This window comes from Hordeum vulgare, chromosome 6H (genome assembly GCF_904849725.1).
Source record: "Hordeum vulgare subsp. vulgare chromosome 6H, MorexV3_pseudomolecules_assembly, whole genome shotgun sequence".
In the NCBI taxonomy this organism is placed as follows: Eukaryota; Viridiplantae; Streptophyta; class Magnoliopsida; order Poales; family Poaceae; genus Hordeum; species Hordeum vulgare.
Genome location: NC_058523.1, coordinates 387,575,554 through 387,599,700, shown reverse-complemented (window position 1 = coordinate 387,599,700; position 24,147 = coordinate 387,575,554). Strand labels below are relative to the sequence as shown.

Here is a 24,147-nt window from a genome sequence, read left to right as displayed (position 1 = left end):
CAACGAGGGCACAGTTACAGATCATGACGACAAGGAGAACATGATACATGAGCACTTCTCTAGTCTACTGGGATCAAAACAACCCCGCTCATGCATGCGAAACTGGGATAAGCTCTGCATGCCTTCTATAGGCGATGCCGGCCTGGACCTGCTTTTCACTGAAGTCGAAGTTTGGACCGCAATAAATGACTCACCAGCGGACAAGGCGCCTGGCCCTGACGGCTTCTGCGACAACTTCTTCATGACTTGCTAGCAAACGGTCAAAGAAGACCTCGTGGAGGTCTTTTTACAGTTTTATCATCTGACGGCCGGCGACTTCAGCTTCGTGATCAGGGCGATGATTGTGCTACTACCCAAGAAATATGGCGCCATCGAGCTAGCACACTTCCGCCAGATTAGCTTAATTCACTCCATAGGCAAATTAATCTCCAAGGTCTTGGCCACTAGACTAGCAGCGGTAGTGCAAACGATCATCTCCCGGCACAGAGTGCGTTCCAAAAGAAGAAATCCATCCATGACAGCTTTCTGTACTTGCAGAATGGAGTAAGAATGCTTCATAGAAATAGGAAAAAAACGCTACTCATCAAACTAGACATCGCCAGGGCCTTCGAGTCACTCTAGTGGGAATATCAGCTAGGTTTTAGTCATCAATGGCGAAACTAGATTGCTGCACTACTTTCATCCTCTTCGTCACAATGCACTTTAAATGGAGTGCCTCGCAGGACGATCATACACCAAAGGGGTCTTTGCTAAGTTAACCCCGTCTCGCCGCTCTTATTCATTCTCGCCATCGACTAGCTGCACAGCCTCCTAGAGATGGCCATAGCCAAGGGCATCCTCGTCCTGCTCCCGTTGAGTACCTTAACGTTGCGGGCGAATCTATACATCGACGAGGCCATTCTATTCGCTAACCCAGTTAGACAGGAGGTACACACGCTGATGGACATTCTACAACAATTCGGCGGCACAAGCGGCCTCAAGGTCAACCCGATCAAGTCATAACTGGCCCCAATTCGCTCTGATGATGAAGATCTAGACGACATACTACAAAGCTTTGAGGGACAACAGGTTGATTTACCGATTAGATACCTAGGCATGCCGATCACTCTGGCCAGTACTCGCCTAGTCCACATGCAATTCATCTTAGATAGAATTCGCGCCCGGCTAGCGAGATGGAAAGGACGGCTTCTATCCACGACCTGAAGACGAGTTCTAGTGCGGTGCGTCCTCTCTATGCTGCCAACTTTTGCCCTCACTGTTATTCTAGCACCGACGAAGCTTTTGAAGGAGATCGACAAAGAGAGACGGTGATTTCTATGGGCAGGAGACCAAGAGTTAGTGGGCGGGCACTATAAAATCAAATGGGACAAGGTATGCTCGCCGCTCCAACACGGTGGCCTCGGCATCTTGAACCTGCTCAATCTCAGCCGCGCCCTCCGGCTCCGCTAGCTATGGCCGGCATGGCGCCAACCCAGCCACCCCTGGGTTGGCACCCCCGCCCTACTACGAGGGCGACCACACGCTCTTTGCAAGCTCCACGAAGGTGGCAATAAGTTGTATCTTTTATTTTTCTGCTCTACTCTTTCATCCACCTGATCACTTGATCAATATTGTTTTCCGCTCTCTTCTGCTAAATCAATGAAATGCCAGCAGCATGTTGGGTCTTTCAATTTTTTTTGCCATGCAAGATCTTTAATCGTCGCGACTACGGTGACGAAGATGGCCGACTGCTACTACCAATACATGACTCTGCTAGGGTTGCTCTTACCCTATCGCTCAAAAAGATCTCTAAAGGATACACCAAATAGCTTCTAGATCTCCAGATCAAACATTTTAGCAATTGAACGTGGTACACCTTTTTTTAGAAAAATATCATCATGGCTAGCTTATTAAAATAGTTTGGGGAGTCTAGACTCTAGGCACACTATGGACAAGTTTTAGTAGTTGGGCCCATCATAAATCTATTTTTCCCTCCTTCCTCTCGCATCTCTGCATTGCATAAAAGGTGAATATTTTGCGCATGGGGTTGGATGACAGATCATATTCATTGTTCGCAAACACCGTTCCAAACTCATTTGAAGTATCCGCTTTGATGCACGTCCACATGTTCAAGTACGTATTTTATTATGGACGTCGCTACACGGCGGCGCCACACCTGTGTTTTCCAATGCGACAGCCAATACCTCCTTTGAAAATCGCATTTTTAAACCACACTTTGATTATGTAAAAAAAATCAGTGCTCCTGGTCTTGCATGAAGAACATGGTCTTGCACTGCATGCATCCGGATCCAAGGAGAAACATGACAGGCTAGGCATGCATTCAAGGAGTACTAATAGCAATGCATGTCAATGTATGCAATTCAAGAAACCACAAAACAAAATCAGATGCATGTAGTGACAGGGCTAGCCATAGTATAGTGTTTTGAAGATACACAAGCATGACATCATTAAATATTCTTCTTGTTTCGTATTTAAAAAATATTTATCTTCCAAACCATTATCTCAATTAATGATCCGCTTTCACCATTGACTTTTTCGCGACGAGATTTTCAAAACTAGATCCCATATCGATATGTTTCGATAACTTTTATTTTTGTTGGTAGTTGCCAGATTACTATCTCTTACTTGTCGCATTATTTGTCACATAGTTCTTACATTAAATCAATTTGGTTATCAGGCTTATGAATGTCAATATGCCCCATTAAAAAACATGATTCATGGTACTTCTGCTAGTTCATGCATCTACTTGCTTATTGTTAGTGCTGTAATGCCCATTTTTTAGCTTCACATAACATTACAATACTTAACAATTATAAAATTATTGTCCCGATAACTATGTATAATTTTTATGATAATTATACACCCATAAAATGACAACCATGATGACATAAATGTGGCAACTAGAAACGATGAAAAAAAGTTTAATGAAACATGTCAGCATAAGATCTTATTTTGAAGGTCTTGTCGAAACGAATCTAACGGTGAAAGCAAATCTCCAATCAAATTATTAATTTGTGAGATAAATCATTTCTAAAATTTTAAAAAAGATTTAATACGATGATGTAATCATGAGGTAGAAGATTCTTGCACATGAGGATCCGCTGCATGAAAAAGCTATGGTACGGCGTTTTTTTTTAGATTTTCCCTTTTATTATATCTCAGCAGGACACAGTCATATCGTATCGCGAGATGGACCAATTTTTTTCGGAAGTGGACAGAAGTGGTGCAGACTCGGACAAGCAGGCCCAACACCTGTGCGTCACGTAATTCCTATCCCGTACCGTATAGGCGGTCCATGCGAACACGCATCCCTGCAAAAAGAGTCGGCCCTTCTGTTCCCGCCACTCGCGCGCGCGCGCACACACACATGCCGCTCCTCCACCCCTCGCCGCCGCCGCACCGCCTCCTCGTCGTCCGGCAGTGCAGGCTCATCGCCCCGCCGGTGCATCATCCGTCCCGCCTCTCTGTAAGGTCGTGCCCTGTCCAATCTCTGAACTATCCTAACCCCAACTATGTCAGTAGTTCTGACAGCAAGCCGCCGCCTCGTTGGCTCACCGCTTATTGTTCTTGCACAGGGCGGCGGCGGCGGCGGCACCGGTCGCGCATGAGGTGTGCGCGCTGCCCTTCCCGCCGGACCGCGCTTCCCACCACCGCGAGCTCGCCGCGGCTGTCGCCTCCGTCGAGCGCGCCTGTCGCCTCTGCGTGGATGTGAGTTCAACTCGTCCCCTCTCCTTTGTATCTGTCCGTTTGAGGAAATTTGAGGCCTGTCAGATCTGGGCGTGGGATTATTCTCCGTTCAGTGATACGTACTATCGTGCGACTCTAGTGTAATACTCCCTCCATTTCCGGTTTCTAAATATAAGTCTTTTTAAACATTTACTAGAACACTACATACGGATATATATATATATATATATAAATATTTTAGAATATATAGATTCATTCATTTTGCTTCATATGTAGATGTAGAAGTTAATCATGTTGTTTTTTTAGGATTAGGAAAGAAAGCCAAACCGAGTCCTAGTAGTATTAGGATTCCTAGTCCTAGTCTATTTCCATAGTCCCTTGTGGACGTGTATAAAAGACACCCTAGGGGTGTTGATTGTAGCATCAGAAAAACGTAAAGCAATACAAAGCAAATGCTCGACACGGGCCTTTAGCCATCAAATCCATCGATCAGTTTTATTCGTGTCGCTAGTTACGCAAGTTCCGTCAAGTAGCCGGCCGAAGCAAGAATCGCGTAGGCACGCCTGTACAGCTGCATACACACGTTCAAAAGCCAACATAGTTCACTAGTGAAATCTCTAAAAAGACCTATATTTAATGACAGAGGGAGTATGTAATAAACTGACATGGCCCTTTGGTAAAGTCAGATTCCGGCATTGGCGTGTGCGGATTTTGGGCGTTCTGAAACTCAGTCATAGTAGTTTTTTATCTAAACTGAAAACTCGGCTAGTTAGTCGGCTACAGAGCTGAGCGCAGATTTTATAAATCGTCAACTAATTTGCATTCTTATGTGGGGCACCATAACGTCCATCTTTAGCAATGCCAACATGGAGAAGCTTTGATAAACCATGAGACTTCCCGTGTGCAAAGGTCCTTCTCTGGTATTATAAAGTTTGCCACAGGAAAATATAGCACTACAGTACAGAGTGAACTACCAATATTTTGAGCACCACTTTGGTCATTCAATGTTCCAATAGCCAAGATAGGTCAAGTGCATTGCAAATTTAATATGCATATCTGTCAGAGTAAGCTGAAATCATGTTTAGAATAGCACAAAAACTAAAGGTAGAACAGATAGGATTTAGCCATTAGAAAATTACCCTTGTTTAGCAGCAGAAAAACAATTTTGTTCTACTCAGGTTTACTTACACCAGAGGTTTCAGAGGTTAAAGACTATACTAAACCCAAATGTTAAACTGTCAGTTGCCAATTTATCATCCAATTATGATTTCTTAAATTTTAAATGTTTTTCTGACATGTCGCTGAAAATAATCCAGCAATCTGAGTTATCTTTTGCTGCTTAAATTGATTGCTTTGACAGGTGAGGGAATCAATGCTTGTAGGTGACGAGAAGATTCTTGAAAAGAACGACCAAACTCATGTGACAATTGCGGATTTTGGAGTTCAGGCCCTTATTAGCTTTGGTAATTCATAATTCACTTTCCCAGTTCAGCATATGATATGCACTTTGCACCGTTGTCTGATGCCACCTCTACCATGGTCCCATTGGAAGAACTACAACAATTGTTTCCATCGATACCTCTGGTGGCAGAAGAGGACTCGGCATTTATACGGTCCTCTAATGCTGCTGATAGTAACAGTAATACACTTGTTGAGTCCATTTCAAGTTTTGTCACGCAAAAAGTGAATAACAACGGTCCTCCTTTAACTCATGATGATGTGTTGAGAGCTATTGACAGAGGAGGCAAGGACGCTGTCTCTTTCGATTCAAATCCTGCTACTTATTGGGTAAGCTATAAAAGTTTTATCCAGATCTGTAAAAAGTTAGTTCCAGTGGATAAAGATGATGCTTTGATTTTGTAGCTACTTGACCCAATTGATGGTACCAAGGGTTTCTTGAAAGGAGAGGATTCTTTGTACGTGGTATGTCTCTTGTCTCTTTGTACTCATTGGATGACTCATGATTAGATTTTGTTGATCATGTCACGACTGAAATCTGGAACACAGATATTGTTAGAGCATGCTACAAAACCGCACAAGCATACACCTTCGTTATGGGCTGCACTTTCGTGCATGCAGTCATGCACAAAAAATGTTATTCCCATCAAATAAGCATGTGACTTAGAGCATGGTTAATAATATAGCCAACTGTTGGCTATAAGATGTTGTCATATCATCTATAACCAACACATAAATTCACTCATACAACAAGGTTAGCTGTGAAGTTGGTTATAAGATTAGTACTTTTTCTCATCTTCTCTCTATCTCTCTCTTCACATTTATTACATTTGCCTAGAAACACGCATATAGCTAGGCTCTTGCATAAGAGCCCACTCTCCTTACTTTTTTATGTCTCTCTCCTCCACATAAGCAAAAGTGCCATGTAAGCGAGCTCATAGTCTACTATTGTACTTGCTCTTATGGGTCTTTCTTGGTAGCCACATTTGTGTGGAGCTTGCTCGCTTTTGTGGGATTATCTGTATTGATACCATGGACAGGCCTGGTGCAGTGGTGAAGTACTCCCCACTTGTGCCAAGAGGTCCTAGGTTCGATGCGGCCTCTCTGCATTGCACCATGCAGAGATAAGGCTTGCATCGTATAATCCTTCCCCAGATCCCACATGGTGTGGGAGCTTCTAGCAGTAGGTCTGTCCGATCATTTATCTGCATTGACACTGGGTAAGAACACATGCGCAATCTTTTTATGAGACACATTTCCTTTTGACTCATCGTTCAGTATCAAAACCCAACAGTTTAGCATGTCTGAATACGAAGTACGTTTCCTCCTATCTGGTCACTGTTCGATAAGGATCTCTTCCTCACTGATTTCTTAGAATTAGATCTTAGTCACTTTGTTTTCTTACTCTCTTTCTTCCAATATGAAGCTTTTTGGCTTGGTCCTTTAGGTGGGTTTGGCTCTTGTGGTGGATGGAAAGTTAGCACTAGGAGTGATGGGATGCCCAAATTTGACCGATACTACCATAGGTGACACGGAAGATGAAAGTATTGCGGCTTGTCCTGGCCACGGCATCATTATGGTGTCTCATGCAGGCTGTGGTACTTGGTCTAGGCCCATGTCTGCTGAGATTGGCCAATTGACAACATTACCGAACGTTTGGAAGAGATGCTCTGTTGATCCCTGTTCAGTTGCACACATGGCACACTTCTGCATTGTTGATAGCCATACTTGGGATATGATGCCATTATCTGCTCACTTCATCTCGACAATGGATGAATCTGAGCCCAGAGATGAGAACAAAATTCTTCTCCAAAATTCTTGTGGTGGAAGGTATGTTGCAGTTTCCTCGTAACAATGCACGCATGCTAGTTTACCTTCCTGTGGTCCTAGTGAATCAGCACAAGGCTTTTCAAGGATTGACAGCTATTTTATCGCCATCCTAACAAGTTCTCAATGGATATTTTGAGAAGATGTTGTTTACTAGTACAGTACTAGTTTGTGAGCATAATCTGAAATGGAGCAATCCATTTGTTTTCTTGTGCTGTCCTGCTACCTTATTGCTTTTAGTTTTCCTAGAAAATCTATCTTAGGTTGGTAGTGACTACCTTAGACTAACCATCGATTTGTTAATACATGATTTACCGCGATCTGATCTTATTGTTGCTGCCTTTTTAGCTTGTCCAAGTATCTATTGGTAGCTTGTGGGAGAATGTCAGTTTTTATCCTCCTAGCACGGGCGGAAAAACTACTCAAGGTGACCTTTTGCTTGAATGCTCCATTGTACCGCATGACAAGTTACACAACTTAATGGCTAAGTTTGCACTTGTACTGATCCTTTCTACTCGGTCTGTTCACATAGGCTTGGGATCATGCTGTTGGGGTAATTTGTGTTGAGGAAGCTGGAGGTCAGGTATGTATCGTTTGCTAGGCCAGGGATACAGGAAATGTCCATTTGCTCTATTGATCCTTACATTATAGCTATACTTATGGATCTCTAAATTGATAAAACTGACAGACATGTGATTGGAGCGGGAAACCATTGGATTTTGGAGCTGACCTAACCGGGCGTAGAATCATCTATCCTTCGGGTGGTGTTCTGGCGACAAACGGTGCTCTTCATGACAAGCTTGCGGAAATGGTCTCAGCAAATTACAAATAGCAACGTTGAATAGCTTCAGACCCGAAACACAGTTTCTTTTTCTTTTTTCCACTTCTTTTTACCAAGGTGATCTTGCTGAGCATTAGATTGCATGACTTCTCGCGTTAGAGACAAACCACAAAATTTGGCACATTACTTTCAGTGTCGATACCAAAATGTATATACATGAAGAAAACAGATGTTCTCTCCGAATAGCTGGGTCCCGAACTGCTTAAGCAATGCCATTCAAAAGCTATGCAGGCTAAACATGATAATACTCTTGATGAAGGAGTACATGTCTTCTCTCAAAAACTAGAGCTGGATGTGTTCGGATTGTGCCATCCGCAATGATTGAAGATCTGGACACGGAACAACTTTTGGACCCAGGTGTTTGTTTCAGTCGACTCACATGGAACACTCGATTTATGTCCACTCCTTCAGGAAATTGTAGTTTGTACGCAACTTTCCTAATTTGTGAATAATTCCGAAAGGCTTATAGAACTTCACGTGCAAATTCAAAAGACCCTCTCAACACAAAGGCAACCATTCTGTAAGGTTGCAGTTTGAGGTATGCAAGGTCAACTACAGCAAACACTCTCTCAGTTCTTTTGGCATGTGCATACTTCTGAAGCTGGCATTTGCTGGTGCTAAGTGCCCCCTGAGTTGAGTCAAAGTGCCCCGTTTGGACTAAAGAAATTCTTGTGCAGAAATATCTTCGGGTTGAGGGATTGCTAATTCAGATATCATAGTAGGGGGAAATCCATACCATGCATGAAATGGAGGAATTTGCACAGCAGTATGAAATGTGGAGCTGTACCAGTATTGGCATGCAATTCATCCATTTCTTTGGCTCATGGAACACCTTGAGTTTCCAAACATTCCTCTAGTTTATCCAATGGACTATGGGTGATAAGAACTTTATCTAAGTTTCACATTCATAAATTTGAACACACCTTTCGACATAGAACAAGTCACGCTGTAAAGCAAGTTTGGTTAGGCTGCAAGCCTGCAAGTCTCTCTTTGGTGAAACAAGTTTTACTAAGATTATCTTAAACTAGACGATGCTATTTCAGTACCAAGTACAAACCTGACAAAGTTAATAAATAAAGCAATGTGCCCATTATTAGGAATCAACCTCCTTGTAAACATCTTACACGCTCTACATTTTTCTATTCGCATATATCTAATCATAAAGACAACTATCATGATATTTTTTATACCTCACATTTTACAAGTATCTACTAAGATAGTTACGATACACGCATACATATACAACGAAATAATACATTATTCCTAAAAATACCAAGAAGACATGTGGTTTTCTTTTTCTTTTTGGAACATGTGATCTATCATTTATTATTTTCTCACATTTTAGTGCAATTGATTCAAAATATGTTTTAAGGTGTAATGCATTCAAAATGTAACATTTATTGCAAAAATTATCATAATAAGAAGTTGTGTTTGTAATTAAAAAAATGACTTATAGGCAAGTATTAAAATTTAGTACAAATTATTTTGTGAGGCCCAACATTTCCTGGAGCGGCCGTGATTCTAATCAGCTCCCATCACTTCATCCTGGACAACAATGTCCTCCGCGCATCCGCACCAACGCCGCTCTTCCTGCTCCGCACCTCCCCCTCATGACTATCTCGATCGAGTCGAGCGATCACTCGTTGATAATCCTTCTAACGCATCGCTCTTCCACTGAGCGTGATTATGACGTCTATGTCAAGTCCCCCCTTAATCGACAAGCATAACCTGACATCGGCTTCACTTTTCGGATTGAGTTCGACAATGACAACTACTTTGAATTTCACGCATCTCCGGATGGAGTGATGCTAGTCTCATACCGTGATACTCTATTCTCCATCAATAAGGTGACATATCAAGACGTTCGCCTTCCACCTATCCACAAGTATACTTCGGTGACTGTCATCTTTGATGACATGCTGGGAACGCCGAGACTCCTGACTTTCGTGTGTTATACTGCAAGAAGGAAAAGCCGGTGGCATTGTACGTTCATCCTCGGTACCAACCGCAACATCAACCATGGATGTCCTGCGGTTTCAGCAGAGTTGTCAACCAATTTGCGTTAGGAAATGGCAGTACACGCATCCACAACTCATGTTCGACCATACCATCTACTTGCTCCAGTACGACATCCTCCTTTTCGACACCAAGGCATCCAAGTTTGATCTCTTTCCTCCACCATCCACAATGACAAGTCCAGACTGATAGCTTCTAGAGATCCATGAGATATTTGCTCTTGGTGATCCAACAATGGATGTCTGGGTGAAGCACTCGGAGTGGCAGCTCATGTATAGTGTTAAGCTTCTGTAAGATCAGATTGAGTCGTTCCACAATGACTTTGATGGTTTGATTACTATACTGTATCTAGCGAGACATCCTAGTTGAGTGTACCAGAATGGTTTTTCATTTTGATCACAATTCTGCTTTACTAAAGCAAACATTTTGGGGGGCGTGCCGTTCATGGATTCAGTGCAAGTAGTGGACTTCGTCCCACCTCCTCCATTGGCGCATTGCCACTATGAAGATACTGGTAAGATTTACAAACAATATGTCAACTATGTGTTACTTGTGTCTTGGGTAACTAATTACAAAATTGTGTCACTCCACTATGTGAGGTTTCTATGCCTAAATCTGGACTAAGTATGTTTGGTTCTTGAAAAAGAAAATGTTAATTACAAAACAAATCTAAAATTCTAAAACTTTTAAATAAATAAATAAACATAACCTTATGTTGTACTCGTATATAAATTTGGCTCGCAGAATAACTTTCACGGTATTCTTGGTGAAAAAAACCCACAAAACCAACACTATCTACAAGCTACTATTCACACTTGTTTGTCCTTGAAAATTTGTTTTTTGCCCTGAAGTTGATGGTTTTTTTTTCCTTCACAAAACTTTTTATACGAGTACAAAACAAGGTCAAGTTTATTTAAAATAAGTTTGGCATTTTGACTTTTTTGCAATTCCTGAATTGGTCTCCATATCAGGTGTATATACACCCAAGGGTCAAAGGGTATTTGGTCTCAATTGTCTGCTATCCAATGCATTATTGGTAATTTGTCTTGGTATTTTACCATGGTGGTTTGTTCCTTTTGGCTGCATCATTCTACAGATTTAGTCATTTACATTTACAGATCCACCTTCATGTTCATCCACTTGCTTCCATTTTTGTAAGAATGGTTCTCCCTCTCTGAATATTCTGTTATTTCTGATCATTCAAATTCCCTATGATGCCCGAATATAATTTCCATGAAGGAAGGCAGGCTTAACTTTGTCTTGATATCATGAGAAGACAAAATAATTCCCATTCTACCACATCAGCTCTGGATCGACAAAAACGGCACTACAAGGTTCATGAGTTACTAGGAATGACATTAAAGAAGTGGTAGACTTCATCTTCATCATACACTCCGACCTCAGTTGAGCAGATCTCGCAACAAACAGGGTGATAAACTGGCCCCTTGGTTTCAACTTCTGGTGCAGTAGAATCAACAGCCGTTACTTTCCGATTCTTCCTTTTTCCTTTCCCCTCCCGTAGAATCTGATCAGTCTTGACCTTGCAGTTGCACACAAACATCGCACGGTACTGGTTTACATACTTTTCGTGCCTGAGCATCAGCGAAAACCATTCACAATTTTAGTACTGGAATTAGTATAAAATACAAATTTAAGCATTGTAAAATATACTCGTCTGCAGTACCAATATAAAGGTGAAAAATCATTAAGACGGACAATTGAGAACATATCAAGCATTCAGAGTTCTGAAAGCTTCGATTGGATTCTCAGGCCTTGTTTGGTTAGGACTTAAACCATGTGGACTGCTGTGGATTGCAGCACAAACCCCGTGGACCCTATTTGATTGTTTGGTTTGGGCCAGGGCACGAAAATTCGAGATCAAAACCGCCTCAATCCACTTCCTTCCGCGGGGGCTGAAAGAATCGCCTCCTACACATGGAATGGATCCACGACAGAACGACGAGACGAGGCGAAAAAGCGACCAGGCAAGAAACTACCGAGGCAAAGGAGCGGCAGCGTAAGAAACTGGGTTGAGCGGAGCCGCCACCGACGCCTCCTCCGACGATGATGTGGACTGCTGCCTTCTTCCGGTGAGATCTCCATCTCCACTCCTTGTTCCTTTGGTTGGCGGTGGTGCTGGAGGGGTCGGCGACTCGGCATCGAGCGCGGTCACACATAGGTCGTAGTAGGTGATGGAGTTGCTAGCTACACTCAATCTGATTTAGCTCTAGACTCGGGCGCCGAGTGATTGCACGGGCACGTAGGCACATTACCCACCGAGTTTTTACCGCTTAACCATTTGCTGTGTGTGGAGTGTAAATGGCTATTTTTACTATCTATTGTACAAGTCATTAGCAAATTGAGAATTGTTGCTGTTGTGGGTGAATTGCAATTGCAAATGGCTTGTCTTACTGCACACAATTACTATTCATGGGGTTTTCTCACATCCAAATGAAATTATTGTCAAGTGGAATGGAGCGATTAGAAGGGATTCATCCCCTAGGAATTGGGTGACAAGTAGGGATCAACACAATCTTCTAATGGATTGATTCCACTAGGGGATTAGTTCCCCTGGAACCAAACAAGGCCTCAAGGAGCTGTGCAGTACAGTGACAACTTTATATGGTGTACATGTTATTCTTTCTGCAGGGATATAGCGGTGTACATGTTATTCTTTCTGCAGGGATATAGTGTAAGTGTACAAGACTTGGGAACCAGATAATTACATGATGGGTGGCAAGAGGACTTGCTCTAAGGTAACCATGCTGGACTCAATAGGTTGTGTTATCCTGTGCAAAATAAGCTATTTCTGAGCTTCGTGCAAAGCGAAACAACATCGTAATGTTTATAGAGATAATCATATCACAGACTTCACAACATACAACAATTAATCAGATATATATTCATGTTTCAGACTTCACAACATACACCAAACATATTGTACTCCCTCCGATCCATAATAAGTGTCGCAGTTTTGAACTAAGGTTGAACTAATCTTAGTTCAAAACTACGACCCTTATTTTGGATCGGAGGGAGTACTAAATTAGTCCTCCAGAATTTTGCATTTGTAGGATTCTCATTCTTGTTCAAACTAACCAGATTAAGAGTTCAGTAGGAACAAATTTTAGATTTTCAAATTCATAACAAGGAAATGAACAGGCACAATTAAGAATGATGCATTTATGTAGTTAACATTTCATCACAAAATAAGCTTACAAAGATAGATTCCCCATGCTAGTTCAAAACAGTGGTTTCCGCCTCCAGGAGAATACCTCTCGAATAAGCAAAGATAAATTAAGAAATTAAGCGTTTAAGCGTTTAGGACCAACTGAGCATTACACAGTTATCCTAGAAAGATAAACCATGCAGATTATTTCTTACAGACACTTGATCAGTATGACACAAGAGATGCGGAGGCCCTGAAAAATACTTGCTCGCATATATTCCTAATGGTATTAACACATGCCAATTTTCCATGACAATAGAATCAGTATCACTTAAATTCCTCTATGAATTTATCAAACCATGGCAATTATCCTATCATAGTCACAGAGGCAGTCACATTACAATCACAATAGTACTTGTAACAGATATAAGTTATTCCGTCTTCACCGTTATATTTAAAAACAAAATGCAAGCTTCACCATTAGAAAAACAATATCGCTGAGTATCTTTGAACCATGATAAGAGTTATTAAAACAAACAAACATGTAAAGGCATCTTAGGGCATCTCCAATGATTGTAAGATAGTTGTTGGTAGATTTTGACACATAGTATTTTTGATGACGTGTCATGCAATAAATGAGGAAAGAGAGCAAGGTTGTATGTAAATTAACCAACACCCTTGCACAAGCTTCAATGTAGTATGAGAAAACACCTTATTTATTATCTCACATCCTATTGGGCAAACTAGATACAACCTATTGGAGTAGTTGTATGTTAAGGTGTTGGTTGATAACATGACATGTTTTACCAACAAGCTAACCAACAAACTGTCTATGTCTATGTGAGACCCTATGTCTATGTGAAGCATCAAGTGGGGATTATTACCTCTGGGAATCCAGGCACAAGGTGGTGAAACACGCGGGGCAGCTGAGCACGGCGTCAGAAGTCCGCCCTTTCCTCTGCTTGTGCGCCCAGCGCTCATCGACATCGTCTACGGCGGGGTCGTAGAACTCGGGCTCCACGGAGTAGTCTATCTCATCGTCGCTGGACACTGCACCAAATTAATATATTTTTCGGCGAATCAGTACAATTACTTGAGAGCGCTTGTTAGAACATCACGATTCATGAGCATGCGCTGCGTCTCGCCAGATTGCAGGAGCCCTGGTTCCTTTGAGCGAGAACAAGGTTTACATGTGGGGTTGCCGGATTGGGGATTTACAGCGGAAAAAATGGAGGGGATTAAGAAAGTTACCTAGGTCGCGAGGATCTGCTGGATCTCCGGCCTCCGCCTCCATCGGCTGCTTCTCCGCCTCCTTGGATGCCTCGGGCTCCATGAATCCTTGTTCTACTCCTCGGCGCAGTCTCGCTTCACTTCTTTTTCCAGCCCTCCTGCTCTTTCCTCTTCTTCTTTTCTTGTGAGAGAGAGGGTGCGGCTTGCGGGGACGAAGCATAGGCGGCAAATCCTATATGCCGCCTTAGTAGGTGGGCCGTGGGCCAGCCCTAGTGATAACGTGTTCCCTTTTTTATTCGATGTCCTTTTTTCATGTTTTCCTTTGTTCCTTTTTCACATTTATTGATCTTTTTAGAAAATAATTAATTAATTTTAGAACTACCTTGACATATATATTTTTTGAGTACCATTGGCGTATTTTCTAACATGGGTGAACAACTAAATTCATTTATTTTAAAATGTAAGCATTTTTTCCCGTATGCAGAAACTTTTTCTTCAAAATATATGAATATTCATAGTCAAGTACATGAAGTTTCTCATACAAATATTTCTATATTATCAAAGGGAGCTGCGGGAGCTGCAAAATCAGATCAAAAATATGTAAAAAGAATATTCCGTGGAAGGTGTCTCTCCCTTTCTATTGGTCGTGCGACATTCCCTCGTCATTTGGCCTTACCCTTACAACCTTGCTCTGCGTTTTTCTTAAATTAGTTTTGATGTCATTTTAGAACAAAAACTTTTTCTGGATTTTTTTCAAATAATGTAATAGTTAATTTGTCACTCTAGTGGCTAGACCATTATGGGTTTACATGGTAACCGCTTAAGCCGACATTATAATTAGATTATAAAAAATGATTGAGTTCAAGTTTTCATAAAGTAAAGTTTTCAAATAATTCCTAAATCATTTCACTTAATTTTTGTAATGATAAAGTATTTTTTAATACATTTCACAAAAGGAAAAGCTTTTGTCCGACCGGTTGATCCAACTGATGCATCCGCCTATTGTCCGGCCGTTGGATTGTTCGTGGATCAAATGGGCTTGTGCTCTTCTGGTTCCACCTTTATCTATAGATATCGGACGGGGATGAACAACAGACACATCGTTTCTACAACATCATTTTCGTTGCAAAAAAATTCCACAACATGATCTTTTTTGAAGAATTTTTTGATAGCATGACCTTTGTTGCAAAAGTTATAAAAAAATCTATGACATCTCCTATGTTACAAAAAATAATCTACACCATAAGCTCTGTTGTGAAGGGTTCTACAACACTCCCTTTGTCCCAATGCGAGGACGAGGTTTGATCGTTGAATGACATCAGATCTAATGACTCGCGAGGTGGCGTATCTTTAAAAAGATCCACCGACGGACACGTAGCACGTTCCATCTTTGTTATAGAAAATATTCTATAACAAACTTTATTGCAAAAAAATCTAGAAATATTTCTGCAACACGATCTTTGTTGCAGAAAATATACTATAACAAACGATGTTGCAAAAACAAATCTAGAAGTGTTTCCGCAACACTATCCTTGTTGCAGACAATATTCTAACAAATTATGTTGCAAAAAAAATATACAAATGTTTTCACAACATGATCTCTGTTGCAAAAAATCTGCAACATAATCTATGTTGCAAAAGGCCGGTAGGGACTTTTTAACGTTAGATCTGGCGGCTAGTGCCACGATCGATCTTTTGAAAAGATCGGCCAACAGACGCGAAAAGATTGGCCGACGGACGTGTAGCAGCGTCCTTTCACAAAAGATCCAAATGCATCTTCAACTTAAAAATGTTCAAATGTATTTGAAAGTGTTACAACATGTATTACAATAGTGTCATGCCATGATCAAGACACATTCCGAAAGCATTTAATTTTTTTTGAAATGAATTTCAAAACTATTGTAAAATATATTGATTTTTTTCCAAATCATGACTAAAAATGCATTGAAGCTTTTGTGAAATATATTGAAATTAAGTGAAATACATTTAAAAATTAATTGAGAGAGAGAGAGAGAGAGAGAGAGAGAGAGAGAGGTGTTGGGGAACGTCGCATGCGAAACAAAAATTTTCCTACGCGCACGAAGACCTATCATGGTGATGTCCATCTACAAGAGGGGATTTTCGATCTACGTACCCTTGTAGATCGCACAGCAGAAGCGTTAAGAAACGCGGTTGATGTAGTGGAACGTTCTCACGTCCCTCGATCCGTCCCGCGAACCGTCCCACGAACCGTCCCGCGATCCGTCCCACGATCCGCTCCGATCTAGTGCCGAACGGACGGCACCTCCGCGTTCAGCACACGTACAGCTCGACGATGATCTCGGCCTTCTTGATCCAGCAAGAGAGACGGAGAGGTAGATGAGTTCTCCGACAGCGTGACGGCGCTCCGGAGGTTGGTGGTGATCTAATCTCAGCAGGGCTCCGCCGAGCTCCGCAGAAACACGATCTAGAGGTAAAACCGTGGAGGTATGTGGTCGGGCTGCCGTGGCAAAAGTTATCTCAAATCAGCCCTAAAACCCCACTATATATAGGAGGGAGGGAGGGGAGGAGGCAGCCTCAAAACCTAAAGGTTTGGCCGAAATTGGAGGTGGAGGAGTCCTGCTCCAATCCTACTTGGAGTAGGATTCCACCTTCCCACTTGGAAACTCTTTCCACCTTGTGTTTTTTCCTTCTCAAACCTTATGGGCCTTAGTGGGAACTTATTCCTGCCCACTAGGGGCTGGTTTATCTCTTCCCATAGCCCATGAGACCCCTTGGGGCGTGACACCCCTCCTGATGGTCCTCGGCACCCCTCCCGGCACTCCCAGTACACTACCGATGAGCCCGAAACTTTTCCGGTAATGCACGAAAACCTTCCGGTAACCAAATGAGGTCATCCTATATATCAATCTTCGTTTCCGGGCCATTCCGTAAACCCTCGTGACGTCCGTGATCTCATCCGGGACTCCGAACAACATTCGGTAACCAACCATATAACTCAAATACGCATAAAACAACGTCGAACCTTAAGTGTGCAGACCCTGCGGGTTCGAGAACTATGTAGACATGACCCAAGAGACTCCTCGGTCAATATCCAATAGCGGGACCTGGATGCCCATATTGGATCCTACATATTCTACGAAGATCTTATCGTTTGAACCTCAGTGCCAAGGATTCATATAATCCCGTATGTCATTCCCTTTGTCCTTCGGTATGTTACTTGCCTGAGATTCGATCGTCAGTATCTGCATACCTATTTCAATCTCGTTTACCGGCAAGTCTCTTTACTCGTTCCGTAATACAAGATCCCGCAACTTACACTAAGTCACATTGCTTGCAAGGCTTGTGTGTGATGTTGTATTACCGAGTGGGCCCCGAGATACCTCTCCGTCATACGGAGTGACAAATCCCAGTCTTGATCCATACTAACTCAACGAACACCTTCGGAGATACCTGTAGAGCATCTTTATAGTCACCCAGTTATGTTGCGACGTTTGATACACACAAAGCATTCCTCCGGTGTCAGTGAGTTATATGATCTCATGGTCATAGGAACAAATACTTGACACGCAGAAAACAGTAGCAACAAAATGACACGATCAACATGCTACGTCTATTAGTTTGGGTCTAGTCCATCACACAATTCTCCTAATGATGTGATCCCGTTATCAAGTAACAACACTTGCCTATGGCCAGGAAACCTTGACCATCTTTGATCAACGAGCTAGTCAACTAGAGGCTTACTAGGGACAGTGTTTTGTCTATGTATCCACACAAGTATTGTGTTTCCAATCAATACAATTATAGCATGGATAATAAACGATTATCATGAACAAAGAAATATAATAATAACTAATTAGTATTGCCTCTAGGGCATATTTCCAACAGTCTCCCACTTGCACTAGAGTCAATAATCTAGTTCACATCACCATGTGATTTCAACGAATCCAACACCCATATAGTTCTGGGGTCTGATCACGTCTTGCTCGTGAGAGAGGTTTTAGTCAACGGTTCTGAAACTTTCAGATCCGTGTGTTCTTTACAAATCTTTATGTCATCTTATAGATGCTGCTACTACGTGCTATTCAGAAATGCTCCAAACATCTACTCTACTATACGAATCCGTTTCACTACTCATAGTTATTCGGATTAGTGTCAAAGCTTGCATCGACGTAACCCTTTACGACGAACTCTTTAACCACCTCCATAATCGAGAAAAATTCCTTAGTCTATTTAGTTACTAAGGATAACTTTGACCGCTGATCAGTGATTCAATCCTGGATCACTCTGTGTACCTCTTAACAGACTTGCTGCAAGGCACACATCAGGTGCGGTACTCAGCATGGCATACTTTAGAGTCTACGGCTAAGGCATAGAAGACGACCTTCGTCTATTCTCTTTATTCTGCCGTGGTCGGGTTTTGAGTCTTACTCAAATTCACACCTTACAACGCAACCAAGAACTCCTTCTTTGCTGATATATTTTGAACTCCTTCAAAAACTTGTCAAGGCATGCATCTTGTTGAAACTTCCATTAAGCGCTTTTGATCTATCTCCATAGATCTTTGATGCTCAACGTTCAAGTAGCGCAATCCAGGTATTCCTTTGAAAACTCCTTTCAAACAACCTTGTATGCTTTACATAAATTCTACATTACTTCTGATCCACAATATGTCAACCACATATACTTATCAGAAATTCTATAGTGCTCCCACTCACTTCTTTGGAAATACAAGTTTCTCATAAACCTTGTACAAACCCAAAATCTTTGATCATCTCATCAAAGTGTATATTCCAACTCCAAGATGCTTGCACCAGTCCATTGAAGGATCGCTGGAGCTTGCATACTTGCTAGTATCCTTAGGATTGACAAAACCTCCTAGTTGTATCACATACAATGTTTGCTCAAGGAAACCGTCGAGGAAACAATGTTTTGACATCCTATGTGCAATATTTCATAAATAATGCAGCAACTACTAACATAATTCTAATAGACTTTTAGCATCGCTACGAGTGGGAAATTCTCATCATAGTCAACTGTTTGATCTTGTCAGAAACATCTTTGTGACAAGTCGAGCTTTTCTTAATAGTGACTTATCACCATCATCGTCTGTCTTCCTTTTAAAGATCCATCTTTACTCAATAGTCTTATGACCATCAAGTAGTTCTTCCAAAGTCTACACTTTGTTTTCATACATGGATCCTCTCTCGGATTTCATGGCTTCCAGCCATTTGTCGGAATCCGGGCCCACCATTGCTTTCTCCATAACTCGTAGGTTCACTGTTGCTCAACAACATGACCTCCAAGACAGGGTTACCGTACCACTCTGCAGTAGTACGCGACCTTGTCAACCTACGAGGCTTGTAGTAACTTGATCCGATGCTCGATGATCACCATCATCAGCTTTCACTTCAATTGGTGTAGGCGCCACAGGAATAACTTCCCGCGCCCTGTTACACACTGGTTGAAGTGATGGTTCAATAACCTCATTAAGTTCTACCACCCTCCCACTCAATTCTTTCGAGAGAAACCTTTCCTCGAGAAGGGATCCGTTTCTAGAAACAAACACTTTGCTTTCGGATCTGAGATAGGAGATGTACCCAACTGTTTTGGATATCCTATGAAGATGCATTTATCCGCTTTGGGTTTGAGCTTATTCGACTGAAACTTTTTCACACAAGTGTCGAAGCCCCAAACTTTCAAGAAACGACAGTTTAGATTTCTCTAAACCTCAATCTATACTGTGTCATCTCAACGGAAATACGCGATGCCCTATTTAAAGTGAATGCGGTTGTCTCTAATGCATAACCCATAAACAATAGTGGTAATTCGATAAGAGACATCATAGCATGCACCATACCAAATAGTGCGTGGCTATGACATTCAGACACATCATCACACTATGATGTTCCAGGTGGCATGAACTGCGAAACAATTTCCACATTGTCTTAACTGCGTACCAAAACTCGTAACTCAGATATTCATTTCTATGATCACATCGTAGACAGTTTATCCTCTTGTTACGACGAACTTCACTCCTGAAACAGAATTGAACTTTTCAATATTTCAGACTTGTGATTCATTAAGTAAATACTCTTGTATCTACTCAAATCGTCATTGAAGTAAGAACATAATGATATCCACTGCATGCCTCAGCACCCATTGGACTGCATACATCAAAATGTATCACTTCCAACAATTTACTATCTTGTTTCATCTCAATGAAAACAAGGCCTTGCTCATGTGGTATGATTTTCATGTCACTAGTGATTCAAAATCAAGTGAGTATAAAGATCCATCAGCATGGAGCCTCTTCATGCAATTTATACCAACATGACTCAAGCGGCAGTGCCACAAGTAAGTGGTACTATCATCATTACCTCGTATCTTTTGGCACCAATATCATGAACATGTGTAACACTATGATCGAGATTCAATAAACCATTGAAGGTGATTATTCAAGCAAATAGAGTAACCATTATTCTCTTTAAATGAATAATCGTATTGCAATAAACACGATCCAATCATGTTCATGCTTAACGCAAGCACCAAATAACAATTATTTAGGTTTAACACCAATCCCGATGGTAGAGGGAGCGTGCGACGTTTGATCATATCAACCTTGGAAACACTTCCAACACGTATCGTCACCTCGCCTTTAGCTAGTCTTCGTTTATGCCGTAGCTTTCATTTCGTGTTACTAATCACTTAGCAACCGAACCGGTATCCAATACCCTCGTGCTACTAGGAGTACTAGTAAAGTACACATCAACATCATGTATATCAAATATACTTCTTTCGACTTTTGCCAACCTTCTTATCTACCAAGTATCTAGAGTTGCTCCGCCTCAGTGACCATTCCCCTCATAACAGAAGCACTTAGTCCCGGGCTTGGGTTTAATCTGGGGTCTCTTCATTAATGCAGCAACTGCTTTGCCATTTCACGAAGTATCCCTTCTAGCCCTTGCCTTTCTCGAAACTTAGTGGTTTTACTAACCATCAACTATTGATGCTCCTTCTTGATTTCTACTCTCACAGTGTCAAACATCGCGAATCGCTCAAGGATCATTGTATCTATCCTTGATATGTTATAGTTCATCACGAAGCTCTCACAGCTTGGTGGCAGTGACTTTGGAGAACCATCACTATCTTATCTGGAAGATCAACTCCCACTTGATTCAAGCGATTGTCGTACTCAGATAATCTGAGCACACACTCAACAATTGAGCTTTTCTCCTTTACTTCGTGGACAAAGAATCTTGTCGGAGGTCTCATACCTCTTAACAAGGGCACAAGCATGAAATCACAATTTCATCTCTTTAGAACATCTCTCATGTTCCGTGACATTTCAAAACGTCTTCGGCGCCTTGCTTCTAAGCCATTAAGTATTTTGTACTGAACTATCGTGTAGTCATCAGAAACGTGTATGTCGGATGTTCACAACATCTACAGACGACGCTCGAGGTGCAGCACACCGAGTGGTGCGTTAAGGACATAAGCCTTCTGCGCAGCAACGAGGACAATCCTCGGTTTTACAGACTCAGTCTGCAAAGTTTGCTACTATCAACTTTCAACTAAATTTTCTCTAGGAACATATAAAAAACAGTAGAGCTATAGCGCAAGCTACATCGTAATTCGCAAAGACCATTAGACTATGTTCATGACAATTAGTTCAATTAATCATATTACTTAAGAACTCCCACTCAAAAAGTGCATCTCTCTAGTCATTTGAGTGGTACATGATCCAAATCCACTATCTCAAGTCCGATCATCACGTGAGTCGAGAATAGTTTCAGTGGTAAGCATCTCTATGCTAATCATATCAACTATATGATTCATGCTCGACCTTTCCGTCTCATGTGTTCCGAGGCCATGTCTGCACATGCTAGGCTCGTCAAGCTTAACCCGAGTGTTCAACGTGTGCAACTGTTTTGCACCCGTTGTATGTGAACGTTGAGTCTATCACACCCGATCATCACGTGGTGTCTCGAAACGAAGAACTGTCGCAACGGTGCACAGTCGGGGGAACACAATTTCATCTTGAAATTTTAGTGAGAGATCACCTCATAATGCTACCGTCGTTCTAAGCAAGATAAGGTGCATAAAGGATTAACATCACATGCAATTCATAAGTGACATGATATGGCCATCATCATGTGCTTCTTGATCTCCATCACCAAAGCACCGACACGATCTTCTTGTCACCGGCGTCACACCATGATCTCCATCATCATGATCTCCATCAACGTGTCGCCATCGGGGTTGTCGTGCTACTCATGCTATTACTATTAAAGCTACGTCCTAGCAATATAGTAAACGCATCTGCAAGCACAAACGTTAGTTTAAAGACAACCCTATGGCTCCTGCCGGTTGCCGTACCATCGACGTGCAAGTCGATATTAACTATTACAACATGATCATCTCATACATCCAATATATCACATCACATGCATACCCTGCAAAAACAAGTTAGACGTCCTCTAATTGTTGTTGCATGTTTTACGTGGTGACCATGGGTATCTAGTACGATCGGATCTTACTTACGCAAACACCACAATGGAGATATATGAATTGCTATTTAACCTCATCCAAGGACCTCCTCGGTCAAATCCGATTCAACTAAAGTTGGAGAAACCGACACTCGCCGGTCATCTTTGAGCAACGGAGTTACTCGTAGTGATGAAACCAGTCTCTCGTAAGCGTACGAGTAATGTCGGTCCGAGCCGCTTCGATCCAACAATACCGCGGAATCAAGAAAAGACTAAGGAGGGCAGCAAAACGCACATTACCGCCCATAAAAAACTTTTGTGTTCTACTCGAGAAGACATCTACGCATGAACCTAGCTCATGATGCCATTGTTGGGGAACGTCGCATGGGAAACAAAATTTTTCCTACGCGCACGAAGACCTATCATGGTGATGTCCATCTACGAGAGGGGATTTCCGATCTACGTACCCTTGTAGATCGCACAGCAGAAGCGTTAAGAAACGCGGTTGATGTAGTGGAACGTCCTCACGTCCCTCGATCCGCCCCGCGAACCGTCCCACGAACCGTCCCGCGATCCTTCCCACGATCCGCTCCGATCTAGTGCCGAACGGACGGCACCTCCGCATTCAGCACACGTACAGCTCGACGATGATCTCGGCCTTCTTGATCCAGCAAGAGAGACGGAGAGGTAGATGAGTTCTCCGGGTCTCATACCTCTCGATCCGGGTGTTCTTCTGAAAGATAAACTTCAACTCCTGGAACATCTCATATGCTCCATGACGCTCAAAGCGACGTTGAAGTCCCGGCTCTAAGCCATACAAGACTGCACATTGAACTACTGAGTAGTCCTCCTTACGTGTTAACCAAGCGTTCTTAACATCTTGGTCAGCCGTAGCGGGTGGTTCATCTCCTAGCGCAACATCAAGGACATAATCCTTTTTCCCAGCTTGCAGGAGCAACTTAAGATTACGAGCCCAGTCTACAAAGTTACTTCCATCATCTTTCAACTTAGCTTTCTCTAGGAACGTATTAAAATTCTGGGTGACTGTCGCGTGAGCCATGATCTACAACACAAATATATTCAGAGTGGACTTAGACTATGTTCAAGATAATTAGAGTTTAACTTAATCAAATTACTTGCTAAACTCCCACTCAAAAAGTACATCTGTCTAGTCATTTGAGTGGTTCATGATCCAATTCCACTAGCTCAAGTCCGATCATCACGTGAGTTGAGGATAGTTTCAGTGGTAAGCATCCCTATGCTAATCATATCAACTATATGATTCATGATCGACCTTTCGGTCTCATGTGTTCCGAGGCCATGTCTGCACATGCTAAGCTCGTCAAGCTTAACCCGAGTGTTCCGCATGTGCAACTGTTTTGCACCCGTTGTATGTGAACGTTGAGTCTATCACACCCGATCATCACGTGGTGTCTCGAAACGACGAACTGTAG

The 24,147-nt window shown here is 42.1% G+C and overlaps 2 protein-coding genes across 3 annotated transcripts; one reads left to right on the top strand and one right to left on the bottom strand.

The window, feature by feature from the left end:
- The first annotated feature begins 3,270 nt into the window (after positions 1–3,270).
- On the top strand, positions 3,271–8,095 carry LOC123404180 (putative PAP-specific phosphatase, mitochondrial). Of its 2 annotated transcripts, XM_045098096.1 has the most exons (10): positions 3,326–3,471; positions 3,576–3,708; positions 5,048–5,150; positions 5,240–5,326; positions 5,396–5,475; positions 5,551–5,610; positions 6,593–6,975; positions 7,321–7,399; positions 7,505–7,555; positions 7,661–8,095. In XM_045098096.1, exons 1-10 carry the CDS (start codon positions 3,368–3,370, stop codon positions 7,802–7,804), a joined length of 1,224 nt encoding a protein of 407 aa, XP_044954031.1. In that variant the 5' UTR covers positions 3,326–3,367; the 3' UTR covers positions 7,805–8,095. The 2 variants fall into 2 exon arrangements, with proteins under 2 accessions (XP_044954030.1, XP_044954031.1); XM_045098095.1 differs by having other exon boundaries at positions 3,271–3,471; positions 5,240–5,475.
- A 2,901-nt stretch (positions 8,096–10,996) lies between these two features.
- LOC123403984 (E2F-associated phosphoprotein) lies at positions 10,997–14,425 on the bottom strand. The gene is made up of 3 exons (XM_045097886.1): positions 14,247–14,425; positions 13,880–14,045; positions 10,997–11,421 (listed from the first exon to the last, which is right to left on the bottom strand). The coding sequence occupies exons 1-3, from the start codon at positions 14,326–14,328 to the stop codon at positions 11,166–11,168; spliced, it is 504 nt and encodes a 167-aa protein (XP_044953821.1). The 5' UTR covers positions 14,329–14,425; the 3' UTR covers positions 10,997–11,165.
- Positions 14,426–24,147: the final 9,722 nt, after the last annotated feature.